Source organism: Neolamprologus multifasciatus, chromosome 22 (assembly GCF_963576455.1).
Source record: "Neolamprologus multifasciatus chromosome 22, fNeoMul1.2, whole genome shotgun sequence".
NCBI classification, from domain to species: domain Eukaryota; kingdom Metazoa; phylum Chordata; class Actinopteri; order Cichliformes; family Cichlidae; genus Neolamprologus; species Neolamprologus multifasciatus.
In genome coordinates, this window is record NC_140459.1 from 2,624,521 (window position 1) to 2,648,786 (window position 24,266).

General features: G+C 40.6%; 1 protein-coding gene and 1 long non-coding RNA gene across 2 annotated transcripts in view; both read left to right on the top strand.

The window, feature by feature from the left end:
• Nucleotides 1–24,266, top strand: part of enpp2l (ectonucleotide pyrophosphatase/phosphodiesterase 2-like) — a 43,611-nt gene that overhangs the window by 16,629 nt on the left and 2,716 nt on the right. The window contains exons 18-24 of the mRNA XM_085149196.1: nucleotides 592–758; nucleotides 886–943; nucleotides 1,165–1,304; nucleotides 4,246–4,387; nucleotides 5,044–5,121; nucleotides 8,065–8,197; nucleotides 8,880–9,033. Of these exons, the coding sequence (XP_085005322.1) occupies nucleotides 592–758; nucleotides 886–943; nucleotides 1,165–1,304; nucleotides 4,246–4,387; nucleotides 5,044–5,121; nucleotides 8,065–8,197; nucleotides 8,880–9,033 (872 nt within the window). The remainder of the gene's footprint in view (nucleotides 1–591; nucleotides 759–885; nucleotides 944–1,164; nucleotides 1,305–4,245; nucleotides 4,388–5,043; nucleotides 5,122–8,064; nucleotides 8,198–8,879; nucleotides 9,034–24,266) is intronic.
• On the top strand, nucleotides 9,040–18,814 carry LOC146492565 (uncharacterized). Its single transcript, XR_014872048.1, has 2 exons — nucleotides 9,040–10,512; nucleotides 10,565–18,814. It is a non-coding gene; the product is annotated as an uncharacterized LOC146492565 (long non-coding RNA).

Below are 24,266 nucleotides of genomic sequence, written 5' to 3' on the forward strand. Positions count from 1 at the left end.
CCAACAGTAATGTTTTAATGTTCTTCGTTATTAAACATTTGCACATAAATAAGTGACATAATATTCAGTACTTACTTAAAGTTTACTCTTCGGCTGCCCCTCATCCTGTTTTTTTTCAGCAAAATTATCCACACCCACCGCCGCGCTATGCATTCTGGGATATGTTGGGCCACGAAGTCTACACCGCCACGTCCTTAAAATTCAGGGAAATGAAGGACGCATTTGAGGGCCGCATTTCGAGCAGCTTTTGAATTGGGACAGCCTTCGTTGCGTCGCTGTGACGTAATCGGCCTTAAAATGCGGCCTTTAAGGCTGCAGACCCTGAATTGGGATACAGCCAATGTCCTGCAGAGCCATCCCTACTCCAACACAGCTGAATCAAATGGTTGGATACCTCTTCAGCCATCAAGTTTGGCAAAGGCCTGATAACAAGCCACTCATTTGATTCAGGTGTGTCGGAACAAGGATGCATCTAAAAGCTGCAGGACGGAAGCTCTAAAGGGCAGGAGGTGGACGCTCCTGGCCTAGATGATAATACTGATGTTATCATTACTATTATAATAGTGTGTCCTCTGATTGTTCGTGCTTTAGACTTGTTGGGATTGAAGCCAGTTCCAAACAACGGGACACACGGCAGTCTGAACGACCTGCTGAAAGATCCGCCTTTCCAACCCAGCATGCCAGAGGAAGTCACGGCACCGTCGCCGCCGTCCGACGCCGAAATCAGCCACGACCTGGGCTGCAGCTGTGACGATGAGGTCAGTGGGAGGCAGCGATGCCGCAGAAATCATTTCTAACATCTAAATTCAGCTGATTTCACCGTGTTTGTCACTTTCTTCTGTAACAAACAAAGATGAGGAAAAAAACACGTTTTATCATTTTCAGAACAAAGTGGAGATCAATGGACCGTTCACGCGTGTATCAGATGGGGTCTACAGTTATAGTAAGTGTTGTTATACACACACACACACTGGAACAGCTGCGTTCAGCTAGCAGCTGAGGAAATAGCAATAAAAAAGCAATGCCTCCTGTTTCTGCTTTCATTTTTATTTTCTGCCGTTTTATTGGTCAGTAGGAACTGCAGAGGACACCAACAGAATCACCTTTAATTATGAAGTATAATCAAATAATTTGGCATCGAGGTACAACATGTTGTTTTTGCAGACAGCACCCAGCTGCCGTTTGGTCGACCAGCGGTGATGTTTGACACTCAGTACAGTCTTCTTCATCATGTGGAGTTCATCAGTGGATACAGCAAAGAGCTAGCCATGCCCCTGTGGACATCATACACACTGCCACCACAGGTACACACATGTGAAGTTCTTATATCAGTCAGCTTGGTTCTACAGCCATTGATTGTCCCTTGAAGTCACCTAAAACTTTATTTAGTTTGTTCTCTTGTTGGAATTTCATTCAGTGATCTTTGGTTGTTGTGTTCCTGTTAGTCCAAATTATAAAAACGTCAGAGGATAAATTCACAGATACACTTCCACGATATGAAGATAAAAGTTTGAGTTTTTTTTCTGGTATATTTCAGGAGTTCTAATGTTCATATTGATTGCCAGTTGTTTGCTTAAGATTAGCTGCTGTTCATATCCAGAGATGGGCAGTAACGCGTTACTTGTAATCTGATTACTTTTTTAAAGTAACGAGTAAAGTAAGGGATTACTATTGCAAAAACGGTAATTAGATCACCGTTACTTTCCCGTAGGAACGCTGTGTTACTGCGTTACTAAAACCGTGATTTTTTGCGAGAATGTCTCATGACAGTGACGTAAGCGAGTGCGACGTTCGTGACAACAGCTGTGTGCAGATCAACAATGGATCATATATCGAGTGCAGAGAGAGTATGAGCGTGCAGCGTTTAAAGCGTGGAAGTACTGACCTTACTTTGAGTTTGATTCCATAAAAAGTGACAAAAACATTAGTGTCCGTTGTGCGTGGGAAGAAAACTTCTTTTACAGCGAAAAAACCCCTAAACTTCCAAACAAGCACCGAGTAGCTACGACGTAATGGGAAACTCACAGAGAAACTCGCGGATTCTTCCACTGACCGCTGCACACCTGCACCAGGGTAACCCTCCGCCTACCCCACTCCTGCTTTACAGGTGAAAATAGAGCAACAGGACCGCTAGTCTTTGACTTTATTTATTTTCTGCTGTGTTTTACTTGCATCTATTTGAAAGACTGAGTGTAAACACACAAAAAATTATTTTATTTTATGTGCTGGAATGTGCAGAAAATAGGTTTAAATATTAAACTAATTTCTTCCAGACAGAGAATGTTGCAGATAATTACATTTTTGCTTGATGCATAAAGTTAAAAGATTAAAACTAATAAAACAAGTTAAAAAAAGAGACTTTTCCATTTGATTACATTTTGTATGATGATTATGTAGAAAAAGTAGAATTGGGCTGAAAGATCTATCACTTTATCACCTATTCAGGTTGTAAATCGTGTTTTTAAGAAGTAACTAATTACTTTTGAAAATAAGTAATCAGTAAAGTAACGGGATTACTTTTTGGGGGAAATAATCAGTAATTAGTTACTGATTACTTTTTCAAGTAACTTGACCAACACTGTTCATATCAAGAAACTGAACCTGAAGAGTCTGCAGGTCATCACCGCCCTGCTCCTGTGGAAAGTCTTATTCTTATATTTATACTCTTGTCTGTGAAAAGCACTTTAACTCACCTTTTGCAAACTTTTTCATTTTGGAGTATCCAGAATTGACAGGATTATAAATGAGTACATCAGAGGCAAAGCTCAGGTCGAGTAGTTTGGAGACAGCACTAGCGAGACGAGGCTGAGACAGTGTGGACATGTTCAGAGGAGGGAGAGTGGATGTGTTGGAGGAATGAGGAAGACTTTGGACGACGTCCATGGTTGTGGTCAAGGAGGATATGCAGAGGTGCCTGCAAGACACAAGAGGGCGCTTGGGATAGAAGAAGAGGAAGAAGCCTTCCTGTGCAATGTTTCGAAGCTGCTATATCAGCATGTTTGAATGCACTTCATGCTGGTGTTACTAACCCTGGTGCAATCAGTGCTTTATGACGATTAGTCAAAGTCAAATGTATTTGTACAGCACATTTAAAACAGCAACTGTTGAGCAAAGTGCTGAACATTTAAAATTAAAAATAATTAAAAGAGATAAAAAGTAAAAAGAAAATTTATGAAAAAAGCATAAAATGAGAAGATTTGAATAAGAAATAAGACAAATAAAAGTAGTTCATTCATTCCTCATTCTGATTTAAAAGCCAAGGAATAAAAGTTTTCAGATGGGTTTTGAACGTTTAGAAGCAGTTACAGCAAAGACCGACCTCCTCTGTGCTTTAATGTGGACCTCAGCACAGTTGGGAGCATTTGACCCGCAGACCTCGTTAACCTTGTGAACCCGTTCAAAAGATCAGAAAGGTCTGAGGGTGCGAACCCATGTAACGCCTTAAAGACGGATAATAACATTTTAACATCCATTTGAAAAGTGACTGGCAGCCAGTGTGAGGATGCTAGACTGACACCTGAGTAAAGACTATTACAAAAGTCTTTACTCAGGTGATTAGTTTGAAATGTTTGAAATGTAGCATTTATGGTCAAAACTACAGTGACTGTAGTTTTTTTTGAACCCTGCCCTGCGTTTGCACGAACAGCGTGTGCAGACGTGTCCAGCATGTAAACAAACGTCTTCTTCCTCTCTTCACTCTCAGAACTTTGTTGATATAAATGAGGTTAAACCACATTAGAGGCACTCTGTGCGTGCTGTTTGCAGTGAGCGACTGTGTTTGTGTCGCAGCAGGATGTGACCGAGCTCTGAAAACATGCAAACATGAAATCTCCAACAGCCACTCCAGTAAACACACTCGGCCTGTGATTCGGTGAACGTGCGTGTTTGACTCGTTGCAGGTGTTGTGATGTTGTGCAGCTGCTCACATATGGCACACCTGCTCCGTGCATACACATCGTCATGCATGAATGCCAAAACACGCAGACATGAGTGGAAGTAAACATTATATTAGCGCCCAGCATTACATCTGAGTTTCACTCTCACTTCAGATGCTTTCAGCTGCACCGAAGTGCAACTGAAACCATTAAATAACAAAACAAACACTTTTTTCATTTATTAAGGGATAAAAACATTAACCCTACCCGGCCCTATGCAGGATAAAAGTAATGCTCCTACTGTTAAATCATGAATTAACCACATCTTCGGTTCAGCTTCACTGTATGTTGTCACATGTCTGTCTCACAGGAGGACATGACTCCTATACCAGATGCTTCTCCGAGTGCTAAGTGCATCCGAGTCGACGCCAGAGTGTCAGCTGATCACAGTCACAGCTGCAGCGCCTACGGCCAGAACACCCACCTCACGTATGGCTTCCTCTTCCCCCCAGGTAGCACCGCAGGGTGAACACAGGACCCTCTGTGCAGAAATATTCATGTTGCTTTGTATACATTGTGCAAACATCATAAAATCTTAGTATAAATGAGATTAAATTATATTATGTTGAGTTATTTGTAATATTAATTGTAATCGAAAGAGTCGTTTAGGTTTTGTTGAGCTTTAATTCTTGACGATTTAACTGATGTAGTCATAGAGGAACATTATAGAAAATAAAATGTATCAATTATGTGACAAAAAGAAGTCTAACCCTTAAGTAAGGACGGCAATCAGGGCCCTGAGAACCAGTTTCCTGAAGTTCACCTTTCCAAGGAAGTTGGAGAACGACAGGAAATGGACCAGGCCACCTTGTGCATATGATGGGGGAGTTCATTTGTCCAAACTTTGCATACATTGTTAGCACTATAGCTTATGTTATTTAACATAATATAGTTACATTTAAAATGATATTTGTGGAGGAAAACACTGGAATTCCAGCGGAGTGCCGGGAAAATAGGAAATCATTCCAATAATCAGAAGTTTCACTGGGTTAACTTTGACTGTCACAACTTCTGAGCGACGTTTCTGCGATGTCAACATCTTACACGAGCTTGTTTGGATATGTGCAAACAGATAAGACAGGTGTGACTCACACGTTTGTGTTGACAGAGCTGGCAACATCTCCCGAGTCCAGATATGACGCTTCGCTCATCACCAACACTGTCCCCATGTACCCCGCCTTCAAGAGTAAGTCACCTCCATAAAAGTCAAAATTTTGTATTTTCACTTCAGCTGTACGCAGTGTTGCCAACTTAGCAACTTTGTCGCTATATTTAGCGAGTTTTCAGACCCCCTAGCGACTTTTTTTTCTAAAAAAAAGTCGCTAAAAAAAGACGTGAAAGCGCATATCGCTTTTACTCTCAACAAGCAGCGGGTGCTGTAACGCAGTCAGTTCTTCTTTTACTCTTATGCTGTTTTGTGGATCAGGTTTAAAACTAATAAACACACACACACAAAGTAACTCCACCAGAGTGCCAATTTCGGGTCACTTTTGTCGGTCCAAGCCCGGGTAAAGGAGCAGGGTTGGAATTGTGACATTAAAAAAACAATAATTGCTAAAATAAATTTAATTTGTAGTTCTAAATAAATTCTAAATGCATTTAGGACGTTTTTTTTACTCACTTTATGTCTCTTCCACGATGTTATTTCTCTCTCCAACAACATAGATTACAATTACATTAGCATGACCAATTATGCAAATTAGGCGATGACGTCATTTAGCGACTTCTAGCGACTTTTAGGACAACCAATAGCGATTTTCCTTACTGAGGAGTTGGCAACACTGGCTGTACGTGACTGTAAATGGCCTCGCTAGAAGTCTGACTAGCTATCCAAACAGCTAAACATGAACCCAGGAACTCCAGACAATAGATGAGATCTTATGAAGTTTACTGGTTCTTTCATTTTGTGAAACTGTAACAATAAAGCATATGTGGAAATGTACATTACTCATCTGTACTGTTAACAACAACATGTGCCTTAAACCAATTACCTAACAATGCATTTGAGAAGCTAGCATGACGATTAGCACCGCTAATTAGCATATGAACTGGCGATCTCATTTACATATGAATAGCACATTGAAAACTTGTTAACTGTGGTCCATCACACATGAAGACAACACTTGGAGTGTCTCATTGCTTTTTACCATTAAATACTTACAGACAATGCTTTAACAAACACCCAAAGAAGGACATGAATGTGGAGCAGCCATCTTGAAACAGCATAGCAAGAAAACATCCACTTCCTGTCTAACTCTTCTTCTACTGTCACAAAATATCGACTTAAAGGGGCCACAGGGTGGCACATTTTACTAACATTTAAAACATGAAATTAACTAAGCAGTAACATAACAGTGACTGTAGCAACACGCTAACAGTTGTCTCAAGATGTTGTAATTATACCAGGGACCGGGAATGTGGGAAATCTGGTCTTTACTGCATTCAACAAAATATGTTACATTCCCATACAAGATGTTTGTGCTTCAGTGTCAGTAACAGGCTAGTGAAACATTGGGACTTTTTTTCACTGAGCACTACTTTGTCTGTAAAATAAAACCTACTAACCAAATATGCAACTGTCAGCTGGTAATTAGCAAATTCCTCTTCTGGCTCCAAAAATCCTACAATGGACTAGAACAGGGGTGGGGAACGCCAGGCCTCAAGGGCCAGGGTCCTGCAGGTTTTAGATCTCACCCTGGGTCAACACACCTGAATCAGATGATTAGTCCATTACCAAGAATCTGGAGAACTTTAAGACACGTTGACGAGGTCATTTAGTCATTTGAATATGCTGTATTGGACCAAGGACACATCTAAAACCTGCAGGAGACCAGCCCTTGAGGCCTGGCGTTCCCCACCCCTGGACTAGAACTTAGAACCTTAACCGTAGCACAGGGGTAGGCAACTCCAGGCCTCGAGTGCTGGTGTCCTGCAGGTTTTAGATCTCACCCTGGGTCAACACACCTGAATCAAATGATTAGCTCATTATCGGGCCTCTGGAGAACTTTAAGACATGTTGAGGATGTAATTTAGCCATTTGAATCAGCTGTGTTTGATCAAGCACACATCTAAAACCTGCAGGACACCGGCCCTCGAGGCCTGGAGTTGCCCACCCCTGCCGTAGCATCTTTTTATTAGCTTTGATCAGTTGTTTATACGGTGCTTTGATCGACACCTGAGCTTCTTTTATCTAACACTCAAACAAACACCTGGGGTTCAGTATCTTGTTCATGATCCACTGACAGCTTGATCCATGATCCAGCTGGTCGGCAGCTCGCTCCTCAGTCTGAGCCACAGTCGGCCCTCGGCCAACATCAAGGTTTCAAAATACAAAAGTACAGCAAATACAATGTCCATCTTTGATATACAGTCTCTAGCTCGAAGCCCAAACAAAAACATGTCAGATTGTCTGAAGTGACTGCATCTCTATTTGAACAATTATGAATTCTTATCAGCACTGAAGCCGCTGCAACAACACTGTTTGGTGACAGTCTGTTTCACTTTCTCACCCCCTCCCTTTGTATTTAGAGTAGAGAATAGTTTCAGAGTTAAACAATGAGTCTGACATCATGTGCATTTTTATCTGTTAGTTTAACTGTGCTCATGGAGGTGGAAATTGAGTTTTGTTCCATGAGACACGGGACAGAAATGTGGTGATGTCAGGTGTGAGCGAGGATGGCCTGATACCCATTGTTTATAAAGAGAGAGAGGACTTATCAGGAGAAAGCAGACGCTCAGTCTCTGCATACCTGCCCCATGCATGCATCCATTATACTGTGTGTGCGTCAGCTGTGTCTGTTTGCGTCTGCTCGGCTAATAGGTTCTATATTAAGGCCATAAAAGGTTGCAGGAATAAATGGGCAGGATAGGTTTGCTTATTTAGGACGTGACGCCTAAAGTCTTGTTATGGTCAGTAGATTTACAGATGTTGACTCCACCAGTAAAACCTCACTTCTCCTGTTTTTATTCTTTCTTTCTTTGAAATGAAAAATCTACTCGAAAAGAAAAAATGAATATTTACAAAATCGAATACTGGACAGAGGGTGAGCTGCTCTCGAGTGTTTCTTACTGATGTTTATAAACAAGTGAGAGTATAAACAGCATGACCTATTTCTCTGTGGGTGTGCAGGAGTGTGGAGTTACCTACAAGGCACGCTGCTGCGGCGTTACGCCGAGGCCAACAATGGCATCAACGTTCTCTGCGGCCCTGTTTTTGATTATAACTACGACGGCCTTCGAGACACCACCGAGAAGATAAAAGAGTAAGTTCACCGCAGCGGCGAGTGATGATGGCGCCCGGTCAGCTGATAACAACTAAAGTAAACTTGCATGTGCATGTGTGTCAAAACACATCAACACAAGGTTCAAGGTTATTTTGTTGCCATTTGTGCACAAAGCAGCGCAGAGCTGTCAGTCGTAGAGAAAAGATAAGAATAAGCAAGACAATGCAAAATACAACACAAATACAAATTATTAACTATATTATACCCTCTTTACAAGAGGGGTGGCAGGATATACACAGTCTGATTATATTGCAGAGAGGATGTGCACATTTCTGAGGCAGCAGCGAGTCCTGATAACTCCCTCAGCTCTTTCCCAGCAGCGCTGTGAGTACACGGATGGACGTTTTATCCCTCCGATGCTCTCCAGTCTTTATGAGCCTTCCTGTCTGCCTGTGTCATAAATGCACGATAAATATATGGCGAGCATGTCGTCTCCATGTGAGGAATCATTTAAGTGATTAATAATTACACGGCATGCTGTGGTTTTCACTTTGTGGAGCTTACACTGTCACTCTGATTGTGGAGGTTATGTAAAGATTTACTAGACTTCTGATGCAATTTAGCTCCTAAAGTAAGTGATGCATTTGTACGATGACCTGTGACCTCTGCTTTTCACTCTTTCACATTTTGCACGTGTCTCTGATCCCCCTCCTCGGTGCAGGTTCTCAGCTGATGGCTTCCCCGTTCCCACCCACTTCTACACTGTGATTACAAGCTGCCAGGAGGTGAACCAGACGGTTGATGAGTGTGATGGAGCGCTAAAGGTTTTCTCCTTCCTTCTTCCTAACAAGCCAGACAACAGTGAGGCATGCAGTGTGAGTAAGAATGAATTCATGGCCTTATGGAGCTTTATGTTGTAAGGTAAAGAGCCTCCAATCATTCCAGCAGGTGGCAGTACCTCCATATCTTTGTAGTGAAGTCATTTGCACAGCATGATCAGCAGCATGGGAAAAAAAATGACCTTTAACCTTTTTTTATTAAGCTGTAGGGTTTTATTGAAAGATTAAAAAAATGAAAACATGAAAAACAATCAAAAGATTTACAGGATGATGCTTTGAATTTTTAATTCCCAGGGATTAAAGTATCGCCGATAGATAAACATTTACTTCTCCTGATTGCCATTCATCGTCTTCCTTTTTAAACACAGTAAATATCAGATACTTTATGTAATGACTCAAACTGCAGAAAAGTCATTTTGGAGAATTCTCCTTCAGCTGGGTTTTGTCACAAATGAATAAGAATAAAATCCATAAATATTAGGTAAAACCTAAAGTAATAATAGAATAACAGGATAGAATAAATAAGCGTAAAATAAATAAACGTTAGGTGAAAGCTAAATTAAAAAGGTCTTGTTCTTAAAAACATGTACGTTCTCTGCGGCCCTGAGCTCCTCCGGCTGTTCCACAGACGAGGACCAGACCACTGAAACGCTGCCTCTCCGTGAGCATGTGTCCTGACTTTAGGGACAATCAAAAGGCCAGTACCAGAGGACCTCAAGGTCCGCGAGTGTAGTGGCGGCACTCCGTCTCTATTTCACTCGTCTGTCCCACCTTTAGGAGTCAGTCCGGCAACATGCATTTGAAACGCGAGCAAGTCCAGGTACTTTTCTTGCAAAAAAGATGTTTATTTAAACTTTTAATTTACATGGCAAGACTCGGTCACAAAACTGTGTTGCTTTCAGCTTATCCGACTCCCCAACTACGTAATTACAGTGTGCCGGAAGCCCAAAATACTAAAAAGCGCATTAGAATGTCGCACTTCTATATTCTATACCTTTAACAAAACAGTATTTTGAAATTAACTAGAAATTATATTCTTAACATCAAACATGTATATTTCTCCTCTAATCATTTTACCAGTACCAATAAAATTAACCTTTAATTGGCTCTTACAGCGAGGGTTCATATGGTAAAAGCAGATCTGAGGGATAAGAAGGCCCAAGACCATTAAGACATTTAAAAACCAATAAAATAACTTTTATTGGTTATTTTAACTCGATCCTGAAACACACGGGGAGCCAGTGCAGCGATTCTAAAACCGGTGTAATGTGGGCCCGCCCTCTGGTCTTCGTCAGCACACGAGCTGCAGAGTTTTGTAAAAGTTGTAAAGGTGAAATATTCTGTTTGGGGAGACCAGAGAGCAGGGCATCACAGTAATCAATGCGACTGGTAATAAAAGCATCAGCATCTCCGTGTTGGCCCGAGAGAGAATAGGGCGGACTCTGGCTATATTTTTAGATGATAAAATCCAATTTTGGTTACATGTTTAATATGTGGGATAAAACCAAGCTCAGAGTCAAAAACAACAGTGAAAAACCTGGGTGTTATTTTTGACTCTGAGCCTCAGGACCGACGATTAAAACTTCAGTCTCGTCCTGGTTAAGCTGTAAAAAGTTTTCTGCCATCCAAGATCTTATATCTAAAATACAGTTAAAAAGGGCATCCATTGGTCCGGTGTCATCAGGAGACACGGAGATGTACAGCTGAGTGTCATCAGCGTAACTGTGGTCGTTCACTCCATGCCTCCCGATGACACCGCCGAGAGGGAGCATATACAAATTAAAAAGTACAGGGCCTAAAACCGACCCTTGGGGCACACCACGTGTCATTTTATGGATCTTAGAGGAGCATGTATCCATACTCACCATAAAAGTTCTGTCTGAGAGACAGGAAGTGAACCAGTCAATTACTACGAACTCTGAAGGATTGTCTTGACTTGCCTCGAGCTATTTGGGAACCATTGTTGTTATAATAATAATAATAATACCACTGGTATTATAATCTTGTGTAATATGATGACTCACCATGACAGTCTGTGGGTTTGTCTCTAATCTCTGACCTGGATTTATGCTGACCTCTAGTCAGCATAACTTCTGAGTGAAGTGGATACGAGTAGTACGTCTTTCGAGGAATGAGTCAGCGAAGCTAAGCCGACAAAGATGAGTGTAGCTAATCCTTTTATAATACTTGTTTTCATTGCAGCCAAACTGAGGTGAATAGAATGGGCTTGTGTTCAGCTCCGTGTCTTACATTTGAATCTACGACTCTGTGGGGCCATGTGAGCGAACAGCATCTTTATTAATTAAAACAGAGATTCTTACAAAAGATCGTTCACTGAGAAAAAGGAGAATAAAATGAATATCGTGAACCTTAACGATGCTATTCTGTGCTATGTTTTGGTAGAGCTTTGATTTTGTGTCGGCAGCACTGGACTGCGGTAAAATAAAAGCAGTCAACAGGCCTGTCTGCTTCCTCCTGGATGAGCTGAAGTCATGCATCGTGTCTTTGTATCTGCTTTTGTAGTTCAGGTGACAGTAATGATCAGTGTTGGTCAAGTTACTTGAAAAAAGTAATCATTAACTAATTACTGATTACTTCCCCAAAAAAGTAATCCCGTTACTTTACTGATTACTTATTTTCAAAAGTAATTAATTACTTAGTTACTTTTTAACAACACGATTTACAACCTGAATAGGTGATAAAGTGATAGATCTTTCAGCCCAATTCTACTTTTTCTACATAATCATCATACAAAATGTAATCAAATGGAAAAGTCTCTTTTTAAAACTTGTTTTATTAGTTTTAATCTTTTAACTTTATGCATCAAGCAAACATTTAATTATCTGCAACATTCTCTGACTGGAAGAAATTAGTTTAATATTTAAACTTATTTTCTGCACATTCCAGCACATAGAATAAAATATTTTTTGTGTTTACACTCAGTCTTTCAAATAGATGCAAGTAAAACACAGCAGAAAATAAATAAAGTCACAGACTAGCGGTCCTGTTGCTCTATTTTCACCTGTAAAGCAGGAGTGGGGTAGGCGGAGGTTTACCCTGGTGCAGGTGTGCAGCGGTCAGTGGAAGAATCCGCGAGTTTCTCTGTGAGTTTCCCATTACGTCGTAGCTACTCGGTGCTTGTTTGGAAGTTTAGGGTTTTTTTTCGCTGTAAAAAGAAGTTTTCTTCCCACGCACAACGGACACTAATGTTTTTGTCACTTTTTATGGAATCAAACTCAAAGTAAGGTCAGTACTTCCACGCTTTAAACGCTGCACGCTCATACTCTCTCTGCACTCGATATATGATCCATTGTTGATCTGCACACAGCTGTTGTCACGAACGTCGCACTCGCTTACGTCACTGTCATGAGACATTCTCGCAAAAAAATCACGGTTTTAGTAACGCAGTAACGCAGCGTTCCTACGGGAAAGTAACGGTAATCTAATTACTGTTTTTGCAATAGTAATCCCTTACTTTACTCGTTACTTGAAAAAAGTAATCGGATTACTGCCCATCTCTGGTAATGATACAGTAATGAGCTATAACACATCCTTACAAACAACTCATTCAGCTTCATTAATCGTTCACTGAAGTTTTAAGATGATGTTTTTCGTTTAAGAGCGTTACCATAGAGATGGATAGTTCTTATCAACACAGTCACGTGACTGTTATGGAAGGAATTAAATACATGCTGTTCTGAAATACTTCGATGTTCCTCCCAAAATGTTTCTTCCCAAGCTCCTCAGACTTGTTGCAATAAGTTGCAGTTGATCATCTAATCTCTGGGAGGGGATGTGTTGCAACTCTGACGTTTGATTAAGGCGCCAGTCATGCTTTAATAAGCACGACTTACCCACTCTGTGTCAAATCATTATGAAGGCCGACTGCATGGCTCCAAATTAAAGTAATAAAATAACAATGGGCAGCATTTCTTTTAATTCACTTTTAGTACCAGTACATTTTACATTTTCTTATTCTGCGTCCAAGCTCAACAATGTTACATAAAGTGTGATTAATCCGCTGTCCTGTGTGCTTGTTAATGGGCAGCTTTGTAAACATCTCCAAACTTTCCTGAGACTCTTCAGCTCCAGTCGTGAGCAGAATGAATGGAGCGGGCAGATTAAATGATGGAGCTTTTACAAACAGCTCTAAATATAAAACTGCAATTAGTTCATGATAAACACACTGCTCATGTTTATGCAGACCCTACAAATATATACTCAGTAATGGTTAAACTACTTCCATTCTCATGCCATGCTTTGAAGCTAAACAGCCAACAAGCCCGTGCTGCGACTGCACCACTGGGTCATTTCTAAAGAATGCGTCTTTGTTTATCGGCACAAACTTGGTCTTTTCTTCCTCTGTCGGGTTGGACGGAGTAAAGCTGAGCAACTGTGCTGTTTCCATAGATATACAACGTCTTTCAAACAAGTAAAAGTAGGTCAAGGTCAAGAAAAGTTCAAGAAAAGAAGAAGAAAGCAGCAATGGGAACATTTGTAAAGTTTGGCCCACTCGTCCTTTTTTCTTAAATTCAGCAACACTTGAAGGTTTCCAGCATGAAAATGATCGTGTTTAACGTCACGCCAAAGTAGCTCAATCTGATTGGACTCTAGACTTTGACCAGGTCAGACTTTTGGGGGTTTTTGAGCCGTTCAGAAGTGAAAAATAATTTAGAGAGATTGTAATGATAAGCAGAGTGATAATTCTTACACTGACTCGTGCCGTGTGCTTTGGGAGGCACTGGAACAACTGGAACAAAGAGTCATGACCAATGTGATAAAAACCCTGATCCAGTAACATCGTGCTCACAGAACCACTGATTCTGTGCGTCACTGACTTGTTCTTTGCTCACTCCCTGCACAAAGAACCAATTATGCTCGCTCACTAGATTAGATTTACATCCTATGGTGTCATGATTGTAACAGTACCGTTGCTTATCAGGCATCAGTGATTCCCAACAAAGATGCCCTCGTCCTCCTAAACACGTAGAACACGTTTGATGGTTTCCTGATACATTTAAATATTTCAGATCATTGAAAAGAATTTAAATGAAGGTCTTTTATTAAGGGGAAAAATCCAAACCTAGCTGGTCCTGTGTGACAGTATTTGGCCCGTAAACCTAATATCTGGTTGGGCCACCAATCAACCGTTTGCAATAACTGGCTATAAGTTTTTCCTTTACTAATAAACGCCTTTGTGTTTGCCTGTTTGATGGTAAACAAAAAAGTGGAACACACTTAAATGTTCCATGATCTGAAACATTTAAGTGTGATGAACATACAAAGAAATAGGAAATCAGGGAGGGGCAAACACTGTGTCTATAGTACAGCAACATGACATGTGAACTTATTACCACCCTGACTGCCTGTTTATGCAGAACTGCTAGTTCAGAGCCAGCTGGGCAGTTCAGGGAGCCATGAATGATCCTGAAATAAGCACAACGCTCAGATTACAGAAACCACCTATCAAACAGTATTTTGCAGTCCTTGTTTGCGTGATGCTGTGAGGTAATATGGCAGCTGGCAATACGGCAAATAGAAGTGAGGACAAGAGGCCAGCTGTTACCATATGAAACCACTGCACCCTCAATAAATATTTGATTATAGACAATGGAAATGCAAAATCCAGATTAGACTCGTAGTGTTTGGATCCACTTGATTTCCTCTTGTCTGTGAATGGAAATTATGCCAAAACTTGAGTGTTGGGACACGTACTAAATAATGATGTGACTCATTGCTGTAACATCTGGCTTTTGTCCCCGCTGTCTAAATATGTAATGAAATATGGGCAGTGGTTCCCAAACTTTTTTCGCTGGCCCCCCCTTTGTTTTACAAGAAAAATATTCGTGCCACGTCATTGTTTACATGAGATGAATTGCAGAATGACAGATAGAGACAAAATACTGTTAATCTGACTATCTGCAGGTTTTACACGTTTACACAAGCAGTTACTGTCCCTCCATTTACAAAGGCAGAGGCGTCACGATGTGATTATTTTACATATAACTGTTTTTTCCTGTGTAATAATATTCAACATTGCTATCAATACATTTTTCAAAAAATGCCTCTCTGTGCAAAATGGGTTTAAAAACATAAACAGCTGTGGGATCCTGTTTGTCTGTGATTTAAACAGCCCAGCGCTGCTCCCGATGCAGGGAAAACTAATCCTGCAGGGAGACCTACCTCAGCACTTGTGCAGGTGAAGCCAAAGGGAAGATTTGCTTCACCATATTTTCTAGTCTTTGGCTCAGAATGAAGTTGGTTTGGAAACATATTCAGTGATGCTTCATCTCCTGCTTTGCGTTTTTGTGGGCACCCCTGCTAGCAGTGTTCAAGCGTTAGTTTTTCCCTTCATGCCGCGCCCCCCCTGCAATGGCTCTGCGGACCCCACACTCTGGGAAGGTCTGGGTTAGTGTGACTGAAAAATGTGCCTCTGAATAAACAATGAGTCACGGTGTGTGACACACAGAGGCTGCTCCTTGGATTAACTTTTTAAGCCATCGGCAAACATTGAAATCGTGTCTTATCTAACAGCTGCAAGAAAAATAAATCAGGAAAAGTGCTAAAACATTTGAGTTTGTGTGTTTTTATGGTTAAAAATTAGCCCATTGTCACTTGTCAAACGGTACAACAGATGTTTAGCTTCACTGATCATTTGAGGAGAAAATTGAGGAGATGGCTTCCCAACAACCACCAGGTTGGAGGTTTGCACGAGCTGTTTGAAAGACATTACTGATCTAGTCTCATGTTGCTCCGTTTTACTCCAAATGTCCTAAATGATAAAAACAATTCTTTTCAGAGAACACGGAGTACATGATCAGTGTGTCTGTGTGCAACATATCAGCCATTAAGATTCTGCACTGATAGCAAAGGCTAATGAAAATCTGTATTACAGTGAGGTTATGGTAATATGCTAACTTATAATATGCTAACAGCTAACTTACTGCACAAACATAAACTGACTCCAGTGTGTTGAGATACTTTATTTACTGTCACAGGATTGTTGACAAGATGTTGCTCATATAGTGTTTGATTATTTGACGGAATCATTTTTGTGGTTAATTGTCAAAGTTCATGGATGTTTTCAGGGGAGGGCTGCGAACTGTGCAAACCCTTGCCTTGCAACATAATTCTGTGCTGTGACATACTTGATGCAATAAGTCCTGCAGACAGTGGAAATGGACAGACTGGGAGGGGAAGCTAACAAAAATCTCTCCATGATGAGCCAGGCTAGTCCAAAACAAGCAGGCGAGGGAAAACTGCAAAAGGAAACTAGAAAAATTTGCATTTCCTGCGAAAATGCTGTGTGGATGCCATAACGCTGAAGCTGTCTGCTGAAAATAGCTGAAAAAGATGAAAAGTTGCAAAAATTGTATGGCGGTGAAGAAACCGAAAATTCTGCTGAAAACAGGTGAAGAAGCAGAAAGTTTTGCTGAAAAGTGGTGAAAAGCCAAAAATTCTACTGAAAGGGGTAAAGACGGAGAATTTTTTTGCTGAAAAGTAGTGAAAAAATATCTTGCCTTGAGCAGGATTCAAACCTGGCCCGCCTGGTCTCACTGAGCTAAACTCATTCTCACAAAGAAGAGGTGGAGAGACTGACGATTCTGCTGAAATGAGCAGAAGCTGCTGAGAATTGTGCTGATAAGAGGTGAAAAGGCTGAAAATTCTGCCAAAAAGAGATGAATCAGCAGAATTTCTGCTGAAAAGAGGTAAAGAAGCAGAAAGTTGTGCTGAAAACAGATGAATCAGCAGAATTTCTGCTCAAAATAGTTTTTTTTCTGAAAACAGCTGAGATTTGTGCTGATAAGAGGTGAAAAAGCTGAAAATTTTGCAGAAGAGGTGAATAAGCAGAATTTCTGCTGATAAGAGTTTTTTTCTGAAAACAGCAGAAAAAACTGAAATTTGTGTTGAAAAGAGTTAAATAAGTTGAATTGATAACTGAAAGAAACGTTGCCATAAGCGGGATTTGAACCCGGGCCTCCCAGTCTGAGAACGGCTGCTCATCTCACTGAGCTAAAACACAGGTCAACCCGGCAAGGAAAATCAGTCACGCCATGGATAATGTGGAAGAAATGGGCAAAAAATATTGCATAAAAAATTCAATATCTCAAAAAGTATAGAAGTTATGAGCACCAAAAGCCATAGCACCCATTAGCAGAAACAGCAGAATTTTTAAAAGTTTGAACTGAGAAAATCGGCTGAAAACTGAGGGAGTAGTTAAGTGCCAAAAAAACGTACGGAAGCAACTAGATTATAGTGAAATAAAGAATAAAGAGAAACAGGAACTCAATAGTGCCTTTGAGGGCATCCACACAATTACTAAAATGAGGAAATTGTAACAACAACAGATTGTTATATATCAATATATGATATATATTGCTCAGTAATAGGATGCCTATGAATCTGCGTATGAGAAGATGCAGGACTGGGAAATGAAGGCTCAAGAGAATGAAAAAGGAATGAAAGAGGGAATAAAAAACATAGAAAACTGTAAGGAAATATTCTTTAACAATATCCATGGAGCAAAGAAACGGGACAAAGAACAAGATATCGGGAAGATGTAGACAAAGTACCTTCTTTAGAAGAAGGGAGGACGTGCCTGAAGCAGACTTTCGGAGCCACAGCGGCACATTTGCTCTTATGGCATGGCGAATTTCTAAGAAAAGAAAGAATGAAAGTAATGTTATGGTTATGGCCTCAATAAAAAAGAAGGTTGTAGTTATTTGTTGGAAGTATTTATTGCTCTTGGTATCGGAACAGTTAATCAATCCTGACAGACCAATGTTCCCCCGGACAAGGAAACACTGTCTGTGCTTTCCTGTCATCTTACTCTGAATATTATAATTGTTTCTGGGAAACGATTGCACTCCACTGATTACTTTCAGTCTGATAAAAGCTATAGTTGGAAGCTGGCAAAGATATTTGATATGGAGGAAACAGCTGGCTTCCTGGCAGACTCCCTGAATGGATAAATGGGAACATGTTTTAATGTAATGTGCTTTCCAGGGAATACCTCTTCAGAGCTTGAGTTGAGTATATCCTGGCAGGCTTCGGCACTCTGTTTGTTTTGGTTGACGTCCTAAAAGAAACATGATCCGAGGGGTTACCCTCACTCTGTGCGTGACAAGCATAGTGAGGATAAATAGTGTTTGTGGTTCCCTTTGTGTACCTGGATTGTTTGTGCTCTTCAACTTTTTCCACACCGCTTCAGCTCTTGTGTCTTGGCATGACAAAATATTATTCTTTGTCAACCTTTTGCTTGTGAGTCATATTGTTTTGACATCTTATAACGGTGATGTTTGAGTTTCTGTAGCTCCGCCTGAAGCTGTGTTTTTACAGTCTGTCAGGAGGATTATGTAAAATCTGACATTTTCAAACATATATGCACATAGTTACATACAGTTGATTTTAATTATTTAGAAAGGGCTACACACCATAATATAGTAATTGTAACATCTATTTTCTTGCATTGATGGGTGTTGTCTGGGTCTTGGTCATGGATCCCCAGACCTCCCTCCCCCAGCCTATTTCAGGGAGGTACTCGGGCATGTAGAAGCCAGTCGGGCGTAACCTCTCAAGTGTGTCCCAGGTATGTGCTGAGCTCTTCTCCCAATTGAACATCCCAGAAACACCTCACCTAGGAGTAATCTTTAGGAGTTAGTCACATGCATGAACCAGCTCAACTGGTTTCTGTTGATGTGGACGAGTATCAGTTGTGGTTGGATCCCTTTCCCAATGACGGAGCTCATGACTATTCACAGAATGTGTTGAGATCAACCTGAAATGTTTTCAGTTTTATTAGAAATAGCGTACTTCCTCACTGAAAGGTTTCATCTTCCCAAAAAAATAGAGTCTGTCCTTTGCTTCCTGGAATTCATGTCATCTGTGGATGACACTTTAACCAGTATACAGTAGCGTAAAAAATGTTGGGTCCATCCGATTCACAGATGTCCTAAGAGGACAGAAACAAGAAGATGGATGAAATGCAAAATGAAACAAGGAAATTCTTGAATTATCTCATTTCAGGAAGAGCCCAAAGGGAGATACTTATCTGGTTTCAAACGTATTTTGCTATCATGACTGTAAATGTTTAACCCACCACGAGGATGGATACAAAAGCAGATACTATGCATAGGATTTCAAAGTCTTTAACTAATGAGACACTAGGAGAGTTTCACAGGGGCAGGGCAGAGAGAAGAGTTAGTCTTGGCACTGCTTTTATAGAGAGGTGTGTGATCGGAGATGGAGAGGGTTTGGCTAACTTGGTCTACAGGTGAGTGAAGCAGCTGAGGGGAGGGAGTGCTCCGTAGGAGTTGGTGAGCAGAGAGTCGGTGGAAGGAGTGGAGGACAGGCAGGGAAGTTCTGTTCTCTTCTTGGAAAGAGTTGTTTGAAAATTCCAAGTGATTGAACAGGAGTGCATGGAAGTGGAGCTGGTGGCAAAGAAGGTCCAGGCAGGTACTTAGACTTAGAGAGACTTAGAGCTTTTTAGTGTCATTGTGCAGTTTCTTGCACAGCAAAATTGGGTAGCTGAACCACAAAGGTGCTAAAGTAAGAAGAAGAGAAACCAATATACAACGAAGGCGGGAAATAAATAAATAATTAAATAAATAGAATAAAATAAAAAGCAGTGTATATGTATACATATGTGAGTGGTACTATATACATGGTGTATGTGTAGGAAACATTGAAACAGACTGGGACCAAAATAATTGCACATGAGCCAAAAATATTGCACAGAACATGGAGAGACGGAGATATTGCACATAGATGATCAACCGCAGTGTCAGGGTGGATGTGTTGGGGAAGTCTTTACACACTCTTAGTTTGCATTAAGAGCTCTGACAGCCCACGGGAAGAAGCTGTTCTTTAGTCTGTTGGTTTTGCACCTGATGGATCTGAACCTTTTTCCACAGGCAAGGATGTTGAAGAGGTGGTGGTTAGGATGGAGGTGGTCCTTTATAATTGCCCTGGCTCTGGAGAGACATCTTGAGCTGGCAATTAAGTCCAGGGAGGGGAGTGGACAGCCGGTCACCTTCTCTGCAGTTCTGATGACCTTCTGTAGTCTCTTCTTGTCAGCTGTTGTGCAACCAGCGTACCACACAGGGGTGGCGTGCACCAGCACGCTCTCGATAGTGGCACGGTGGAAGGACACTAGGAGTTCAATCTGCAGCCTGTTCTATCTCAGAGCCCTCAAGAAATGGAGGCGCTGCTGGGCTTTCTGGTACGCTACCAGTCAAAAGTTTGGACACACCTTTTCATTGGTTTTTCTTTACTTCTGGCACTCCATCATTATTCGTCCTGGAGGTGTTTGGAGTCATTGTCCTGTTGAAAAACAAATGAATGCAAACTGGATGGGATGTGGCTGCAGGAGGCTGTGGTAGCCACGGTTCAGTGTGCCGTCAGTTTTGAATAAATCCCCAACAGTGTCACCAGCAAAGCATGCCCACACCACCACACCTCCTCCTCTATGCTTCACGGTGTAGAGACCATCTGTTCACTTTTTGTCTTTTTCAGACAAATCTCTTCTGCTTGTTGCTTTTCCTTAGTCGTGGTTTCTTAGCAGCTATTTGAGCTTTTCAGCTCCTCTAAACAGCTGATGTAGAGATGTGTCTGCTACTGGGACTCTTTGTGGGAACCTGAGGTGTGATTTCTGAGGCTAATTACTTGGATGGATTTATCCTCAGCAGCAGAGGTCTTCAAATCTTCATTTGCTGGGGCGGTCCTCATGGCTTGATGGTTTTTGTGACTGCACTTGGGGACACATACAAAGTTTTAGCAATTTTCAGGACGGACTGACCATCAGTTTTTAAAGTAATAATGGTCAGAGGATTGACGTGGGGTTGTTTCATGTTGTCAGTGAGGAGCAGAGACACAGAAGGCAGCAGTGAACCACCAGGGGAGTGTCTGTGTCCCAGGCTGAATGAGCAAAAACCACAGTGTATTTGTGTGTGGCAAATAAAAGGGCTGCTGCCCAAATCGACCATTACGGACCGACTGGTCCTCAAATCAAGTCTTCAAATTTCAACAATTTCGATTTTATAAACAGATTTGTATGTTCTCTATATTTAACATTATGAACCATTCGTACCACTTTCCTCTAAGTATAAAAGTTTTATATAAGTCGCAGAACAATAACTGGAAAATTAGTGAGAAATATAAAATACGCATTGCCTTATAATCCAGTACATCTCTGACATTACACAAAATATAAATATTTTTAACCATCTTTTTTCTAACATGTTCAATATGAGATTTCCATGTTAATTTATCCTCCAATACTAACCCCCCAAAAACAGAGTTCAGTAACTCTCTTAATTGGAACATCAATGGACAGAGTTACTTCATCCTCTTTTACACGCTTTCCAAAAATTATAAATTTCGCTTTTTGTCAAGTTCAAAGATGATTTGTTTACATCAAACCCTTTTTTTAGATTTTCCATTTCAGAAACCATTAATTCAGCCAATTCTTTCAATTTATCTCCAGCACAATAAAAAATTGTCATCTGCAAACAAAACGGAATTTAACATTTTGGACAAATATCATTTATATATCAATTAAAAAGTTTTGGTCCCAAAACAGAACCTTGAGGAACCCCACATTCAATTTTCAGTCTTTCAGATGAATTCCCTAAATAATGCACATACTGGGACCTATTTTCTAGATACGACCTTGGCTCCCTGTTTATCTGCTCCTGCAGATGGGGCAGTATGCTCTGTTCTCTTCTAATCAAACTCTTAAGGCGATGACTTTCTGTGAACAGTATTTCTTATAACTCAGCAGTATAATGCATCACAAAACAATATCATTCATTCACAATAAATCAGCAGTCTAATGTAATGCAAATCAGTTTACCAAATGTAATAGTTATCACCTTCTTCTAATTCAGGAGAATAATGCAAACTAAAACTACATAATAATTCACAATCTTTAATTAGGGGTCTAACATGGCATAAGTTAATATTAAAATCCCACACTACTTAACCAGTTCAAAACGATTCGTCTCACCACATAATTCAGCTTAGAAATCAAAATAAAATGTTGCAGCGTATCAAAAGCTTTTTTTTTGAGTCAACAAATACCCCTGTTGTATATTTATTTTTGTCTGTTGCAAATGAAATGTTGTCAATAGTAGTCATCAATGCTAATGCCGTTGATCTGTTATGGCATTAGTCATACTCCCAGCATTATACAGTCTAAATTTCACATTATTTCCATCAGGTGATGCATCTTGCATTTTATTGTCAATGTTATCATCAATGAAGTGTAGCGGTTAGAGGTTGCTGGTTTGATTCCATTGTTGATGTTTTGTATATTATTTTGTGAACGATCTTGGACTTACTTCCAGCAGGTTTTACGTACGGTTGTCCTGGGACAACATGTTTGGTACTGAAAGCTTCTGGATTGCTTTTCAACTCCATGTTAAGCAGCAGAACCACCGTTTATTGAACCAGAACAGTTTCTGAAGTAGATTCATTCTCACACCAGGGTGTTCAGTTTGTAAAAGATTGTAGTTTGGCGTATAAAGTACGGAGTGTCAGACCTGTCTAATGCCATAACCCAGAAAACCGGGCCGCTGAAGCCAAAGGACAAGTTGTGTGTTAGATCAACTGTGTAAACATATCTGGTCTGTTCTGTGTTCACCAGCATGTCATCTGTGTGTATGAGCTGTGGGTTAATCTTGGAGGCTGTAGCCAATCAGGCTGCTACAGGCTCAGAGTACAGAGCCAATATTTCATCTGCAAAACTAAGTAAATGTGGGTTCAGAAGGGAAACAATATGAAACTTTGCAATACTGGATTCCTCCTACATAATGCTGCTACCTCACAAGAGCTAATTAAGATATAAAAACATCCACAAAAACATGGAGACCTTGTATAATTTCTGGTTACTGGCATTTTGACTATAAACTTTATAGGAACCAACAACTCAGGCCGTGAGCAAATATTGATATTAAAAAATTCTGAGTCACGTTCGGATTAGAAGCTTAAAATGTGTCATTTCTAGACAGCTGGTGATTCAGAGGTTTAGCATTACTGGTGTCACAATGTAGCTCTGAGGAAAGTCACATTCACCAGCTCTAAATCGGTCATGCATAATAACTGCAATGCTGGGATCAGTGTGCAGCTCTGTGTCATGTGTCTTATGACCTTGCTAAAATTGTCAGTTTGAGGAAGCATGAAAAGCTGTTTGAAATTTTTTTTATCGCTTGATATTGAGATTCCTGTTAATTCTGCAAAGTGCTGACAGTGAGTCAACAAAACAGCAACAAGTAAACCAAACTCTGTTGGCAGGGCAAGTGCTGACATGTGTTTCTGCTCTCCCATGAACTATGGTGTGCTGGCTTAGCATAGTTATGTGGTCAGTATTTTAACTTGTTTCATTTTGTCTCACATAATCTTCAATCTTGGTAAAATGGTATCATGCAGAACCAACACAATCTAGCTTTAGTTTCAAATGACTGAAACATAAATTTAGAGAAAACAACTCGATGGGTTCTAAATGTTTAGACGTTTTTAAAGTGTACTTCTCTGCTAAAGAGGGTTTTTACTGCACCTTGGATATTTAACGATGAGTTTTCATAGGTTTACATATCGCTTACACCAAAGCAGCCACAGAAATAGGACTGGCATTCTTGCTGTTTGATATGAGAAAGGTTTATGGACTCTCTTTGTAGCTCGTTGGAGCATGTGTAATATTTAAAATACATTCTGGCTGGTAAAATTTCACAACATTAATATATACAGAGGCAGAGATACAGCATGGTGGAATATATATATTTATATATATATATATATATATATATTAGCTATGTGAAACTTTAGCAAGCCCCAACAAAAAGGCGGATCCATCCAGTTCACAGATGCCTTAACTGCAAAAACAGAAAAAAGGAAAAGAGATGAAATGTAAACGAAATAAAGTACAGGGTCAAAGGTTGCACAAACTGAAATGTTAGTCCTGAATAAAAATGAGAAGCAAGGCAGTGTGCAGAGGTTATGTTTATATTATATTTCAGATCCTAGAAATAACTACGTCTCATGTTTCCCTGTGTGGCAGGATGAGGACCCAAACGCAGGACTCAGAACATGCATGGGTTGATGCATGGTAGTTAACGGGGCGACCGTGGCTCAGGGGTTTGGTTTCTGTAACCAGAAGGTCGCCGGTTCGATCCCCGGGCTCTCTGTCCTGGTCGTTGTGTCCTTGGGCAAGACACTTCACCTACCGCCTACTGGTGTTGGTGCGATATGGCAGCCTGGCTTCTGTCAGTCTG